This window comes from Sciurus vulgaris (genome assembly GCF_902686455.1).
Source record: "Sciurus vulgaris genome assembly, chromosome: 5".
Lineage (NCBI taxonomy): Eukaryota > Metazoa > Chordata > Mammalia > Rodentia > Sciuridae > Sciurus > Sciurus vulgaris.
In genome coordinates this window covers 65714760-65730075 of record NC_136465.1, presented here as the reverse complement: position 1 = coordinate 65730075, position 15316 = coordinate 65714760, and the positions used below count along the sequence as shown (strand labels likewise).

Below are 15316 nucleotides of genomic sequence, written 5' to 3'. Positions count from 1 at the left end.
ATCCCCACTTCTTTATTTTATTTTGAGACAGGGTCTCAATAAATTGCTGAGGCTGGACACAAACTTGTAATTTCCTGCTTCTGCCTCCCAAATGGCTAGAATTACAAGTATACAACACTGCATCTGGCCCAGATTTTTAAATTTTTTTAGTTTATAAGCCCTCTTTGGGAACAGGTACATTATTCCCCTTCCCTGCTGTGGGTAGTACCCAGGGCCTCAACCCAGGACCTTGCACATGCTAGGCAAGTGCTCAACCACTGAGCTACATCTCCAGCTGCAGCCTGGAATTCAATCCTCTAGTGAGAATGGCAAAATTGTGTTGGAAGGGCTAAGGATACTGTAACAACGCCATAGGGCACTTGTCCAGCATTCATGAGTCCTGGGTTCTATCCCCAGCATCAAAAAAAATTGTGTATGTTGGGGGGTGGGGGGAGAAGATGTATGTGAAGGGGTGTCAAGAATTTGTACTGTGCTTGGACTTCAGTTGTCCACAGCAAATTAAAGTTCTAAAACACTGGGTATAGTCTATTTTAGCTTCAATTTGACACTGCGACTAAACAAGGAATATCCAGATCTCACTGCTACACAAAGGGAGAGAAAAGCCAGTTTAAATAGAAAGGAGAAGCAGCATAATCCATTAGGAGAGAAAACTGCGATGAATAGTTAGAACTGAATGCTAGTCCTGGTTAGCTATAGTTATGAAAGAAACCACACTTACATTTATTGGTCTCATCTCTTCCAAAGGTCAAATAAATCAGGTCACAAATTTTTTAGTTGATCATTTGGAACTTGCATTGTATTTCCCAAGAAATAATGAGATAAGAAGGGGACCAAGTGCTGTGGTGCCCATCTGTAATCCCACAATTCCAAGACTAAGGCTTTGGCAGAAGGACCACAAATTTGAGATCAACCTCAGCAACTTAGCAAGACTATCTCAAATTTTAAAACACGATGGGGAAGGGACACTAGATGTAGCTTAGTAACAGAACACCCCTGGGTTCGAATTCTAGTACTGAAAAAAAAAAAAAAAAAGGTTAGTTTCCCAGATCATCCTCCAGGAACCCATGAGTTCTATTAGTTCTATGATAGTTGAAATTACTTCATATTTTGCAAGGGGACTTGCATGTAAATATTTTTGCAATATTAATCAATAAGCAAAATAGAAAAGTCAACTATCATTGTGCGTTTCTGTTTTTTGGGGGGGTACTGGAGATTGAACTCAGGGGCACTCAACCACTGAGCCACATCCCCAGCCCTATTTTGTATTTTATTTAGAGACAGGGTCTCACTGAGTTGCTTACTGCTTTGCTTTTGCAGAGATGGGCTTTGAACTCAAGATTCTCCTGCTTCAGCCTCCCAAGCTGCTGGGATTACAGGCATGCGTCACAGTGCCCGGCCTTATTGTGCCTTTCTTAAAATGGAAAACTTTAATTAGAAGAGGATTTGGAACTAAAGATTTGTGGAGAAGTTGAAAGAATTACTTCTAGGTACTTTCAAGGTCATATGAGGTTAATGACACTGATTCACTAGTGAAAAACAGCAAGAATGAGAAAGCAAAGGAGATGCAAGATGCTAAGAAACTAATGATTAGAGGGTTGAAAGAATGGGTCAGGCTGGAAAAAGCCAGGAGCATAACATCACTCAGAATGGAAGAGAGAAAGCAAGGAAGGCCAGTGCCAAACAGGGGGTCAGTAATCTGGATTCTATGAGATTAGACTAGACATGAATCCAAAAAAACAAATCTGAGGCAGTTTAGTCCAAGGGGAAAGGTGAGACAAATGTTGAAGGCAGGGGCAAGGATCCACAAGTATCAATTTCAACAGCTGCAGAGGTAGGAGTCAAAATGGGAGGGAATCAGAGGAGGTCCTAAAAGGGAATGTTCCAGATGGAGTTTTGAAGTCAAGGAATTTAGGGTCCAGATTTACAGCAAGACCAAGACATTTTAGATTCCTCAGTTGCTGAGGCCAGGATTGGTTCTAGATTGTAGGTGGAAGCTGGGATGGGAGGGTGAGTGAGGAGGAGTGCAAACAAGAGGAACCAGACCAAAACTATGGACTGAACCAGTCAGTTAAGAGAATCACAGATGGAAATACGTCTAAAGCAGATGTACAAGTCCAAATGACCAAGGACCTTTGACAGAAAGTAAGGTGTTGAGATCTATGACCACCACCAGGGGGGCGCCTCCAGTTCCAGGGCAGCTTTGTTGATTTACAGTACTTGGCAGTTAGGAGAGGAATCAGGGTACCCCGTAGAGTTGCCTCCAATGGTGGGCCTGTGTGTGGGTGTGGGTATTGTAGTCACATTCAAACATACTGCAGTGACTACAAAGTAGCCACATCTTTCTCATTTTCCTGCTTCCTGGTATTGTTAACACTTTATTACTAGGATGGCAAGTAGTGACAATTGAGAGGTCAGAAGGTTAAAAGATAAAAGATAAAGACAGGAATGAGAAGACAGGAGCGCACAGACAAGGTGAGGGAAAGAACAGTAGGGATACAATGAGCTAGAAACAATTGTGAGAAAAGGCAAGAGCACTTTTAAAATATTAAGAGGAACAAAAGTGTGGAAAGTCAAACTATGAGGAAATGGAGAGTTCAGAAAACAGTGTATTCAAGTTATATGATGAATTCCACGTGGCCTGTCACCCTTTCATATCTTGCTTATTAACCGAGTATCTACAGAGTAACGGTGCCTTTGCCCTTTGGCAGCATTTAGATGTGTGTTCATTTTGTGTTGGGGCGGGGGAGAGCACCAAGTGTTAGAAGTAGTTTAAGTTCAGTTGATTCACAAAAGGAATTTTTAATGTTTCTAAGTGCTGTATTTTAAAAACACAACAGGTTGTTAAGATGATCAGAGTATGTGAGGAGTGATAACCTATTTTAAAATCTATCACATAAATTCATTCCTCATGCTTGCCATTCTCTTCAGATTTTACACAACCGCATAAAGGCAAAAGAGGATCCTTGGTTTAACCACCGTGTATTTTGCGGTTGTGCCTGTCACTCATTAAACACTTGATTAATTTGGGGGAAGCATCAGGGGCCATGTTGCTTGAGAGGTGACTGGAGAATCAGGCTAGGGTCTTCTGAGAGTTGGGAAGAATGAAGAACTAAATGACTACGTGCAATGACAAATACGAATAGCTAGGCATTCAATGTAGTTTTTCCAAACTTCTTGACTATTTTGAGGTGATTTTTTTCCCGTTCCGTTTAAGCAGAATTCCTATATCCTATATGGCACTTAAGATTTCTAAAGCACATGCCTCAATACCCTCCTAAAGCACATTCCCTTAGCTTGGGCGTGCAGGTCTCCACCCCCACCCGAACACACTCCCCAGATTCTAGAGCTCCTTTTCCCATCCCCCCAGCCTTCTAGCCACATTGTGCGCACTCGTGCAGGCAGCTTTGCTACAGCGAGGGCAGTCGCAGGGCTCGGAGCCCGGCTTCTCTAGGGCGGTCACACGTGTCCATTCCCTGGGGTGGGGGGATTGCTCTTCCCGCTTGGCTGCTGATTGGTGCCTCCCCCTACCCCACCCTTCCCGCCGCACTCTAGCCTCCATCCCACTTAGTTCCAGCCTAACCAGCCCCACCACCTTCTTCCCTTTGAGAAAGGAGCCACTTTAGAGTTCCTTGAAGCATCGTTCTCGGATGGACGAAATGCACTAAAGAACAGGTGGAAACCATTTCATCTCTCTAAGCCTCCTATTTCCAGGGTGGACAGCCCACTCGTCCTCCTGTACTAACCCTCCGCATCAATAATAACTGAACTCCCACACGTGCACACTTCTGGAGCTAGCCCCTACCGAAAGCACCACCCAGCGGGCCCTTTAAAAGGACGCGACCACTAGGGCCAAATGGGGGGGTGGGAGAGACCCTTATTGTTATGTCTCACGAAAGTCTCCAAACTCCTCAGTCCTAAACACCTGGAAAGTCGAGTGTTTCCTCGAAAAAAGTTCCTGGGGTGCACCCGGCTTCCTTCGAGTTACATTCCTCCTCTCTCTCGGTGTGCTCTAGTCCCTCTCCCCTCCCCCTTCCTTCCAATGCAGCTGTCCGGGCGGGGGTGGGGAGCGGGGGCGGGGGTTGTTGTTGTGGTGAGGGACAGCCCCGCCCCCTCCTCGTGGGGCGGGCCCCTCCCCCAGCCCGCTGTTCCGGGGGCCCCCTCCCCCCCGCCCCCAGCCCCATCTGTTTTCCCCAGCGGTGAGTTGATTATATTGTATGGGACTGGGGGCGGCCGTAGCCGCAGCCGCGGGATGGGGCGAGCGCGCGGGCCCGGTCAGCAGCCCGAGCAGCAGCCGCCTCAGTGAGTCGGCCCCGCGCCGCCGCCCCCCCGCCCGGCCGCGCGCCCTCGGCTCATGCTCACGCCGAGCAGCGGCAGCCGCGGGAGTAGCAGCCTCCGCCGCGCCGCCGCCGTCCGAGCTGCCGAGGCGCCGCGCCGCGGCGGGAGTCCGAGGCGAGCGAGCCAAGCGGGGGGCCGCCGGGGCGCGCGCGCCGATCCCTGGGGCCAGTGCCAGCACGAGGAGATTGCCCGAGGAGGGCGGCGCGGACCGGGCTGGGCGAGCTCCGTTCCTGGTGGGAAGTCCCGGCCATCGCGCACTTCTGTTCGCTCTTTCGCACTGCGTTTCCGCCTGCCCGACTTTGAGATCGAGGTGAGTGGGCGACGCGCGCGCTGCGCCCCTTTCTCCTTCAGTCCTCCTCCGGGCGTGGGGGGAGCGGAGGCGCGAGAGACTTTTGAGGGAGTCTGGAGCCGGGAGAAGGGCTGGCGGTGCGGGCACGAGGCGCGGAAGGGCGGGCGGGGGTCGCTGCGGCTCGGCACCGGACGCCAAGTGCGGACGCCGGGCTCGGGACGTTCGCCCGGGGCGCCCAAGGCGCCCACGCGTGGTCTGTGGAGGAGGCGAAGCGGGCAGCGAGAGGCGGAGGGCGAATCTGCTTTTGTCGGAGTGGGACGGGAGGCTCTCCGGGACTTCTGCGGAGGGGCGAGCCGGGCGAGAGTGCGTGCGCGCGCTCCCCCCGGTGCCATTGAAGCGGCGAGCCAGCTGCTCCGGGCGGGGACGGGGTACGGGCGCACGCGCGGGGGCGCCGCGGGATTTACTGGGATCCGCTCGCCCCCATTCGGGCCGGCGCGTGAAGAAGGATCCGCACTTTGCCGACTCCCGGAGGCCCGCAACTCTCTGGGCATTTTGGGCTAACTTCGGGCGGGCAAGGATGGGGGGCCAGAGCTCGGCGCGCTCCTTTGGGGAGCCGCCCCGCATCGAACCTTCGCTCGGGGCTCCGAAGCTGCGGAGGGAAAGTTTGGGACTCCGTTATTCTTTAACAGTTTCTTTCCAGTAGGAATATGCAACCTTTTTTATTCTGGGACCTGGGGAGCTCTTGGAGTTGATTTCGCCACCATTATTCCTCCGGGCAGCGTGCAGGAGAGGGATGGCTTTTCTGGCCAGGCCGAAGGTGCTTTCAGACCCGAGGCTTTGTGATAAACTGGACAAAAATTGGAGGGTCTTAGTGGCACGGACGGTGGCGGGAGTGTGAGGAACCGAATGCATACGACGGCCCAAACGAACAGCTAGCCCCAACAGCATCCTTCTTTCTTTTATTTTTAGTTTTGGAAGGGGGTGTGAAATATTTGATTGGCTGGCAGGTTGAATTGCTTTCTTTCCTATGGGAGTCTGTGTAAGTGACTTATCACCTTTTGCCTTGGGACAAAGGTACTGTCGGTCAGTTTTTGTTTTCAGTTTTGCCAAGGGTTGAACGATGTAGTAATCAAAATTGGAATCACTCTTTTGGAGAAGTTAATTGTTGCTGTTGCCTCTACCCTCACGTATCTTATTTTCTTCTGCCATTTTCGTGTTGCTTTTAATTCGTTCACTTCTGAGGTCTTTGCATCACCTTTATTTTTAGATTCAGTCGTGTTCGCGGAAATATCATTTGCTTCTCATATGAATGAAGCGTGAGAACTTGCTCTTGTTGCAGAGTTAATGAAATCGGAAAAATAAAAAGATCAAAAGGGCTGGGACCTGAGAATGAAGAGGAATGTAGACTGATAAACGAGGGCCACTCACTGGCTTTTGACGATTCTTGGTTCCTTAAGCTGATTAAAACAATGTGATTAAGTCGTAAGCTCTCCATGTTTTAGGAAAATGTAGCGTGGGCATGTTTTTGCAGCAACAGCATTTATTTTCAAAGTTTGAGGATGGATGTGACAAGCATGATTTCTATAATAAAATTTTTCCTGGCAACACTCTTTATATTGACTAAAGAAGAGAAATGACTGCAGAAATTAAGGAGTTGAATCCTAAAAGTCAGGAGATGCTTAACAATTATTCTGATGCCTTACATTTCCTTTTAGTTGATATAAAATCTTGAGTAGTCTAATTAAATCCTGCTGCTCAAAATGGTGGCTATTGTGGGAGGTGTTGCTTGTGACAGTGCCATCTTGGGTGTTGGTAAACTTGTCCCTTATCTCTTATTTTTCCTTGCAAGATAAAGTTGATGTGATGCTGGATTACAAGTTTGTAGTTTAAGGACCATTTCTGAAAAATACTTTAGGAAAAACTTCATCTCTTTAAATCCATGTATTCCCATTTTGTTGATGACAAGTAGAGGTAATTCATCTCTACTTATGCAGTCCCGGCATTTTAAGAGTAACCTATAAATAACTTGTCTTTTGTCCTAAAAAGTAACCTTGTGGTTTCTTTAGCTATTAGCTGGGCTAATTCCTAAAGGAAATGTGAGCTGATTAAAGATGTTAAATTTATATGTATAGCTGAAATGAAAAATCATTGTAGCTTAATAAAGGCTACTTGAGATGACTCTTGATTACAGTGTTTTTTGGAATCGACATTTCTTTCAGCTAAAAGATATGCTATTTGAAAAAACGCAGCACAAATGAATATTTGAATTCCAGTGTGCACACATTTTAAGAACTACTCACATCCCCCCCCCCTTTGGAGTTAGTAAATGGATAACAAATGATAGTGACTTTTCTACCCTGCAGTTCTTATACAACCTGTCTCATGTTAGTTAGGTGTGTTTTGATGCAGTTAATGTAAAATTTAACTTAAGGTTTTCAGTAGTTATCAACAAATTTAAAAATCTTAGATTATTTTCTAGTCTTTTAACAAATTTAACACTCATTGACAGTGCAGAACTACTAAAGACACTAACAATTTTGATTCTCAGTATAAATAAGTGCTTTTTTTATTCTTCGATGATTTTTAAAAATTGGAATAGTTTATTGACCTGAGAATTAGAGAAACAGTCCCTTTTATGTTGTGGTAGAGAATCCTTATAAAAAGGAAAAAGGTTCCAATGCTGAGTTTTACCTGTTAGGCTTTGCAGAAAGGCCCTACAACCTTCATTTTAGTGCAGCTTCAAAAGACAGAAATGAAGGGGTCTGGGAATATAGCTTCAGTGTTAAGCACTTTTGTCCAGCATGCAGAAGACCCTGGGTTCCATCTCAGGCATCACCAAAAACAAAACATGAATTTGGAATGATGTGTAATGCCAAATGGCATAAGTTGGGTATCAGTTTGGTTTTTATAGGCACAGAGTTTTCAACTATGGGAAAGACCTCAGTTTGCCTTTGACCACCAGGCTGACCCCATGGATTTATAGAAACTTTAGGGAGCAGAATCTTCAAGGACTTGGCTTCTATTTATCTAAAGTGAAGCAGCAATCTCTAGGATAGGCAGAGGGCTAGAAAGATTCATGCAAGATGTCAAGATTCGGCAAGATGTCAAGACTATCCACTTAAACTGGTCCCCCAAATGAATATTTTTATTTTTGCATGTAAATTTTTTTTACTGTATTAATCAACCTTGAATATACATAATTTTTTAAAGAAGAGGCAACATACTTGACTTGTGGTTTTAGAATATGTTTAAGGATTTGTATGTTGCTGCCCCTCAGATAAGTGTTCTGTCTTCATTATACTGAAAATCTGTGAATGTCCAATAATAATGCTTTAAGTTGTTCAAAAATTCTTTTTTAAAGATAACATACAACCATTTAAAACTTAAAAGTTATAGAAAAATATAGATAAAAGAATTAAAATCACTCAAAATACCACACAGGGATAAAAGCTATTAGTTATCAACATATTTAGAAATTGTTAAATATGCTTAAAATATGTTATACCGTAGATTAGGTGTTTTTATATTTCAGAGGAAATTGAGTTATAACTGGATAATAGTAGGTTAATGACATTCAGTAGTTGGAATTATTAAGCACTTACTGTGTACTTTACACGGAATTTGGGAATTTACTAAAGTGGCCCATAACTGGCCCACTCTTCATGGGAGGATTAGCTGTTAATATTTCAGAACAAGCAGTTATATATTACTTTACTTAGACGTTTTTAGGTTTTTTTTTTTTTTTTTTTGGTACCAGGGATTGAAGTCAGGGGCACTCAGCCACTGAGCCACATTCCCAGTCCTATTTTGTATTTTATTTAGCATCTGGGTCTCCCCGCATTGCTTAGAGCCTTGCTTTTGCTGAAGCTGGCTTTGAACTTGCGATCTTCCTGCTAAAGCCTTCTGATTTGCGGGGATTACAGGCCACCACACCCGGCTGTTTTTAATTATTTCATATTCTAGTGGGTTAGGTTGACTAAGCTTTGTCCTGATTGAGAAACAAAGAAAGGTTAAAAAAAAATATATATTTTTTTCCTCTCTAGTCAAGTGCTGTTTACAGTGAATAGTATCTTACTTGACACTATAAGGTAAGGAAGAATAAAATGATTTTCAGTAATTTGGTCAGAGATTAATCACCCTGGGTATGGGTTGCCTTCAGGTGGCTATTTGGAAATGTTCATGCAGAATTATTTGAATGGTTTGTATAGCAGTAGCAAGATCAGAATAATCTGATTGTCCTGTCACCCTTGTTTTCTGAACTTCCTTCCTTGAGGTACCTAATCCTTTGCCTTCTCTGTACTTCCTCCTGGTTGTGATTGTATGCGGCTAAAGTCCCTTACTTAATCAGCATGATCTGGGAGCAAAATTGGGTCTTGAATTCTACCCTTGTTGTTTGCTTGGACCTAACTGCTTAATGAAGAACATAGACCATGAATTATTACTCATTAAATTAAGGAAGAAAAATTGCTCAGAGAAACTTAAAAATACATCTGTCATATTAGTAGTTCCTAAACCTGGAGCCAGGGGACAGGTGGTAGGCATTGTTTAGTTGGTATACATGTAAGATTTTGCTTGGGGCGGGGGCGGGGGCGGTGGTAACGCTTTTGTCAAGTTCTGAAAGAAGTCCTCAAAGATACAAAAGTTAAGAAGCCCAGGAACTACAGAAAACAATAAGCTGACCCTGATTAGGGGAATCAGAAGCTTCATTTTATGACCCAAGATGCACTGGACTAGAAGTTAAGAAATAATATATACCACATACACACATTTATATTTTCATATATATACATTATATATGCTTGTGTATGTGTGCTGGGAATCAATTCTAGGGCCTTGAGCTTGTGAGCTCTTGCAAGAAGTGTACTCTGAGCTATATCCTCAACCCATTTTTAAGAAATTTTATTTTGAGACAGAATCTCACTAAATTGCTGAGGCTGGCTCCAAAATTGCCATCCTCCTGCCTCAGCCTTCATAATAACTGGGATTACAAGTGTGCACCACCATACCTGCCAGAAGGTCCTTTCTTTAAACCTTTTGCTGAACTACGTGCAGAGGGACAAGGTGGTGTATTCATTAATTTTTTTTAACAAATATTTATAAGACATATACTGTGAGCTAGGCAGGGTACAGCTGTGAACATAACACAAAAATATCTGCCCTATTTTTAAGTGGAATGAGGCAGATAGTAAACAGATCCAAATATACGATATATATTATGTCAAAGGGTCACTGTAAAAAAGTCATTGGTGGCATACAGTCATGTTGAGTGGTAGGCCATTGTATTGTAAACTAGGGTGATTATGTGTAGCTACACTGAGAACATGGTATTTGAGTGGTACTGAAGAAAATGAGTGATTTAAAAATTAGTGGTTTGCCACACTAGTGCATTTAATGTAAGATACCAAATGATAAAATGTCCTTTGAAGAGTCAGGGTCAGCTCCTTCTCTGAGGAGGAAAACCCAAAACAGGAGGTGAGTTACAAATCCATATGTGATTTGAAATCTTAAGAGAATAAGGGACTGCCCAGTTCCCTTTCTTTTTTTTTTTTGTACTGGGGATTGAACCCAGGGGCACTTTACCACTGAGCTATATTTCCAGCCCATTTTCATTTTTCAAGACAAGTTTTCGCTACATTACTTAGAGCCTTGCTAAGTTGCTGAGACTGGCTTTGAATTTGCAGTCCTCCTGCCTCAGCCCCCTGAGTTGCCAGGATTCAGGCATGTGCCACCATGCTCAGCTTATACCAACATTTTAATATAAGTTTCTACTTTTTTCCCCCCTGTTACCATATGAGATTTCAGAGGGGCAGTTGAGACCATCTGTAGTTGTAGAAAGGACAGTACCTTCTTGTCCTGAAGGACAGCTTATATTAGGGTTTGGCTTGCTTTACAGTGGAAGTGAAATTTGGTCTTGCTTAATTTTCTGGAACACAGTTAGGAAAGCCTAAAATACAACTTGGCAGCAATTGGTACACCTAACCATCTGCCCTTTGATCAGGAGAGGCTCAGGTTTGGATTCCTGTTGTGTGAGGGATTCAGAATGAGGAGCACTAGCAGAGTGCTAGAAAACTGCAGGTGCAAAGGTAAAAGTGCAGTGTGAAGACAGTGTAGAGGGAGCATCTAATGATGTGACTTTAGATCTAATTGATACAATTGTGAACATAGTCTTCTCTGTTGGGGTGCTGCCAGATATTGAACCTAGGACCTCAGGCAGGCTAAGCCTCCAGACCCTTGAACACCTTTTTACTACCTAGATTGTGAGCCCACCTCTGTCATTAATTTTAATTGTGATTTAAGGCAGATCACTTTCGGTTTCAGATGCTCTTTCTGTAAAATGGGTGATTCCTAGATATTTTCTAGGTTTAAAGTTCCATGATTTTAGGAATATTCTGAGCATGCATAGCGGGATTAATTCCTTTTAGAAAGTCACTGACCTCATTGGTTAGGAACAAGTTTAGGATCCATTTCTTACAAATCAGTTTTGTACCAAGTGAAAAATTGCAAATTCATACTTGGTGTGTTTGTGAATTATATGAAATTTTCCCTCTTTCTGTGAAATCTGCACCCCCCCCCCCCTTTGTACTGGGAATAACCTGGGAGTCCTAATCACTGAGCATATCCATAGCCCTTTTTATTTCTTATTTTGATACAGGGTCTAGCTGCATTGCTTAGGGCCTTGCTCAGTGCTGAGGCTGGCCTAGAACTTGTGATCCTCCTGCCTCAGCCTCCTGAGTTGCTGGGATTATATGCATTTGCCACCATGCTCAGCTCTTAAGTGCAAATAGCTCCCTCTACCTCCTGCCTCTAGCTAGAGGATAGGACCCATTTGTACCTAGAACTTTTTGAATAAAACACACTTTTAGCTTGTGACTTCTGGCTTGCCTTTCATTTGATGATGCAGCCTTAATTTTGCTGTTATGACTTTTTCAGATAATTACGTTGCTCTGCCCCACATTTTCATATTTCATGGGATGCTGTTCCTTGGATGCTTTTCTTCCATCTTCTTTATATTAGCCTCATAACAATATTTCTGTTGGAAAACTTGGGGATAGTCTCTTTTATAACAGTTCTTACCATTGAGAAAGACACAGATGGATAATAACACAGCCCAGTATTCTGATTTCTTTCATACTTAGGGTTTCTCAATCTCAGCATGATTGATATTTGGAGCAGATAAGTCTTCCCATTGTCGAAAGCTGTCATATGCATCATGAGATGTTTAGTAGTGTCCTTGACCTCTCTACCCTCTAGGTACACTGTGTGTGAATTGTACACTGTGTGAAGTGATGAGTTTTTCCTTCAGATAGTGGTTTCCTCTGTAGCCAAACTTTTTAACATTCACATATTTAGGAACTGAAGGACAATTAAGCTGCTCCCTGATGTGCATGTCATCTGCAGTTGCTCTTTGTGAGAAACCTGGGAAACAGGCACGGTAGTGCACACCTATAATCTTAGCAACCTGAGAGACTGAGGTAGGAGGATTGCACATTTAAGGCTGGCTTTAGCAACTTAGCAAGGCCCTGTCTCAAAAAAAAAAATAAGAGCTGGGGATGTAACTCAGTGGTAAACACACCCCCACCCAGGGTTCAATTCCCAGTACCAGAAAAAATGAAGAAAAAGAAACCTGGGAAACAGATGTTGTGTTAGTTTTTTTTTTTTTTTTTTTTTTTTTTTTTTTTTTTTTTTTCCCCTTTCCTGAGAAGTCACTGAAGGAATGAAGAATGTTGGGGAGCGGAAAGGGCAGTTCAAAAAAGAAGTCCTCTCCCAGGTGGGCCTGGCTGCCTGGTGCTGTAGTGACTGGAGGGGCAAGGGGTGTGGAACACAGCCTTGGGCTGCTTCAGTGTTACCATTGCCTGTTTGGGCACGTGACTCTTCTTTTCTTTTTCTTTGGAGAGGGGTTATTGGGGATTGAACTCAGGGGCACTCAACCACTGAGCCACATGTCCAGCCCTATTTTGTATTTTATTTAGAGACAGAGTGTCACTGAGTTGCTTAGCTCCTCAATTTTGCTGTGGCTCTCTTTGAACTCTCGATCCTCCTGCCTCAGCCTGTGGAGCTACTGGATTACAGGCATGCGCCACCACACCTGGTATATGGCTCTTCTTAATGGATCTCTTGAACATGGCACAGTGGTGAACTATGGAGGGGGCTTAGTCATGACTGGTCAAAAGTTCAGTGGGACCTTAGTTGAAGTGTGTGAGAGTGAGTGTGTGTGTGTGTATTTGGGATACAAGCACTTATTAAAGTTCATTATTTCATTACAATTTTCAGTTCAGAGCTCACCGAACCCTAAGTATTTTTCATGATTTCTTTCAGTTCATTTTGCTGTCAGACAAGATTTGACGGACAAATACATATTTGGTTTGGATTGAAGTTGGTATTGTGATTTCAGCAGAGTAGTGTACTGTGAAAGACTTCAAACTTTTTGAATGAAGGATACTGAAGAACTTCAAGGAAATTCTGTGGTTTTTTTTTTTTTTTTTTTTTTTTTTAACAATAGTCTTTAACTGAAACATTTCACTGAAACATCTACCTCAGTCTTTTTCTTTTCCACTGTGGTATATTTGGTCTCTGCAGAGATCCCAAAATCTTATTTCTTTTTCATTCTCTCTCTTGTCCAGGGACCAGTTTTTTTGTTTTCTGTTTTTTGCCTGATCACCCCCTTTTTTTTTTTTTTTTTTTTTTTGCATTAGGTTACTTTTATCCCAGCAATCCTACTTTTATTTGTTTTCTTTTTTACTCATCCTTGTGCTCCTTTCTTGATGTCATAGGGATGGTTCTGGGCATTGGTGGAGGAAAGGGAGAATTTCTGGCCTGCCTCAAGGTGTTAAATCCTAGAATTTGTGTAAATAAGTTGGTGTGAATTCAGTCACTTCTGCAGCCAAAAGCAGTTTTCTCTTCTTTAGGGAGCAGTTGACTCCTCAGAATAATTCCGTTGTGCACTGTTTTGTATCTTTACACACCTGTCTTAAGTGTACTTGAATAAAAATACATGAAAGATAGTATTCATTCTCCTGTTTAAAGTCTCTGACCTCACATGACCTTTGTGGAAGATACTTGGCAGGCTTAAATGATGTCATGTTCCTGTAAGTTTCACACTGCACAGAACAGCTTTTAGTGTTGAGTCTACAACTTGGCTGCTTCAGGAGCTAAGTCAGGCCTACTTTTTCCCTAGGGTGGGTTTACTAGAGTAACTGTGTGACTTGGCAGTAGGTCACTGAGGCATGTGGCCACCTGAATTAAATGTGTGAATGGTTGTCACAGCAGATTGTGTGTGCATCCTTCTCTGCCCCTCCTCCCACCCATAATCTCAAAAATAAGTGCAAATAGAGGAATTGATGGGAACCACAGTTACACTAAACACTTCATATTGAACTTCAAATCACCTCCAAGTAATAATTCCCAAAATGGAATAAGTTCTTAAAATTGAGAATGCTTTTATACAGTCTTGTTGACTATAAGAATGTTTTTTCCTCCTGGCCAGTTCCTTTAAATGAACACCCCTTCCTTGAGTGTTCATTGTTTCAGCCACAATGGCACTAGGGACACTTGATTTGCTTGACAGAAAATGTGTTAAATTAACAGATCTACTTCCTTAGTTAGATCCTTCCCCCTGCATTCCATTGTGTCTCTTCTCTGACTGAAAGGTTGTTTGCAAATTCTTTTAGGTATGGGAGACAACTTTTTTTTTCTTTTTTCTTTTTCTTTCTTTTTTTTTTTTTTTTTTTTTTTTTTGGTACCCTGAATTGAACCCAGGGGTACTTAGCACTGAGTTATATCCCCAGTTCTTTTTGTTTTTTGTTTTTGAGACAAGGTCTCACTAAGTTGTGTAGGGTTTCACTAAGTTGCCCAGGATGGTCTACAACTTGTGATCCTCTTGCCTCAGCCTCCTGAGTTGCTGGGATTACAGGTATGCACTACGATGCCCAGCTTTGTGGGACAGTTTTTATAACAGTGTCCTGCAGTTCTTTGTTCAAAGAACAGTTATATAGGGGAGAGATGATTCAGAGAAAAATTCCATTTGTTGCCATAATTAAGGGAATTATTTTTTATACTCTTAGGCTGGCATTAATTTGAGTTAGTATCCTACTAACATACATACTGACGTTCATTGCTAATGTTCTAATTAGTACTAAGCGACATATGTACTAATTTTCTCCCACATTGTTTCTGAAAGTTTTTCTCCTCATTTCCCTGTGTGTTAAAGCAGGCACCCAGCCCTCCTCACAAGATACGAAGATTGGGAGGAAGTGCTTTAATTGACATTGAGAATATCTGTGCTCTCATAACCTTAGATTTTCATCACTTTTCAGTGATGGAGTCCATCTTCATTACCCTGCCTTTACTGGGATTTCTTTAATATGTAACTTTATTTATGGTTCTGGGAATTGAACCCAGGGCATCCTGCAAGCTAGGCACACACTCAGGCACTGAGTTATACCTTAAGCCCCCAATATGCAACATTTAAAGTAAAAGAATTAAAAACCCAAACCAGTTTGCCTCCTTTCTGTTTGCAAACATTTGTAATAAAGTTGCTATTTCCCCCTGTACCCTGGGGAATTAATCAGTTTATTGAAAGGTGGTAGTGGAGTTAGTGTGAACTCTGTTATTAGCAGAACAAGTGATGGGAAAGTATGACCGCTCTGTAGCAGTGGTGATGGAGTAAAGTGTTTCCAGGATTTGGTGGTTTGT

The 15316-nt window shown here is 43.0% G+C and overlaps 1 protein-coding gene across 7 annotated transcripts in view; it reads left to right on the top strand.

The window, feature by feature from the left end:
- The first annotated feature begins 4206 nt into the window (after positions 1-4206).
- Positions 4207-15316, top strand: part of CECR2 (CECR2 histone acetyl-lysine reader) — a 159713-nt gene continuing 148603 nt past the window's right edge. For 4 of the 7 annotated variants that reach the window (XM_079140203.1, XM_079140202.1, XM_079140198.1 and 1 more), the window contains exon 1: positions 4207-4645. In XM_079140203.1, coding sequence (XP_078996329.1) covers positions 4215-4645 — 431 coding nt within the window. In that variant the 5' untranslated portion in view covers positions 4207-4214. The remainder of the gene's footprint in view (positions 4646-15316) is intronic. The other 3 variants (XM_079140200.1, XM_079140199.1, XM_079140201.1) reach the window with 3 other exon arrangements.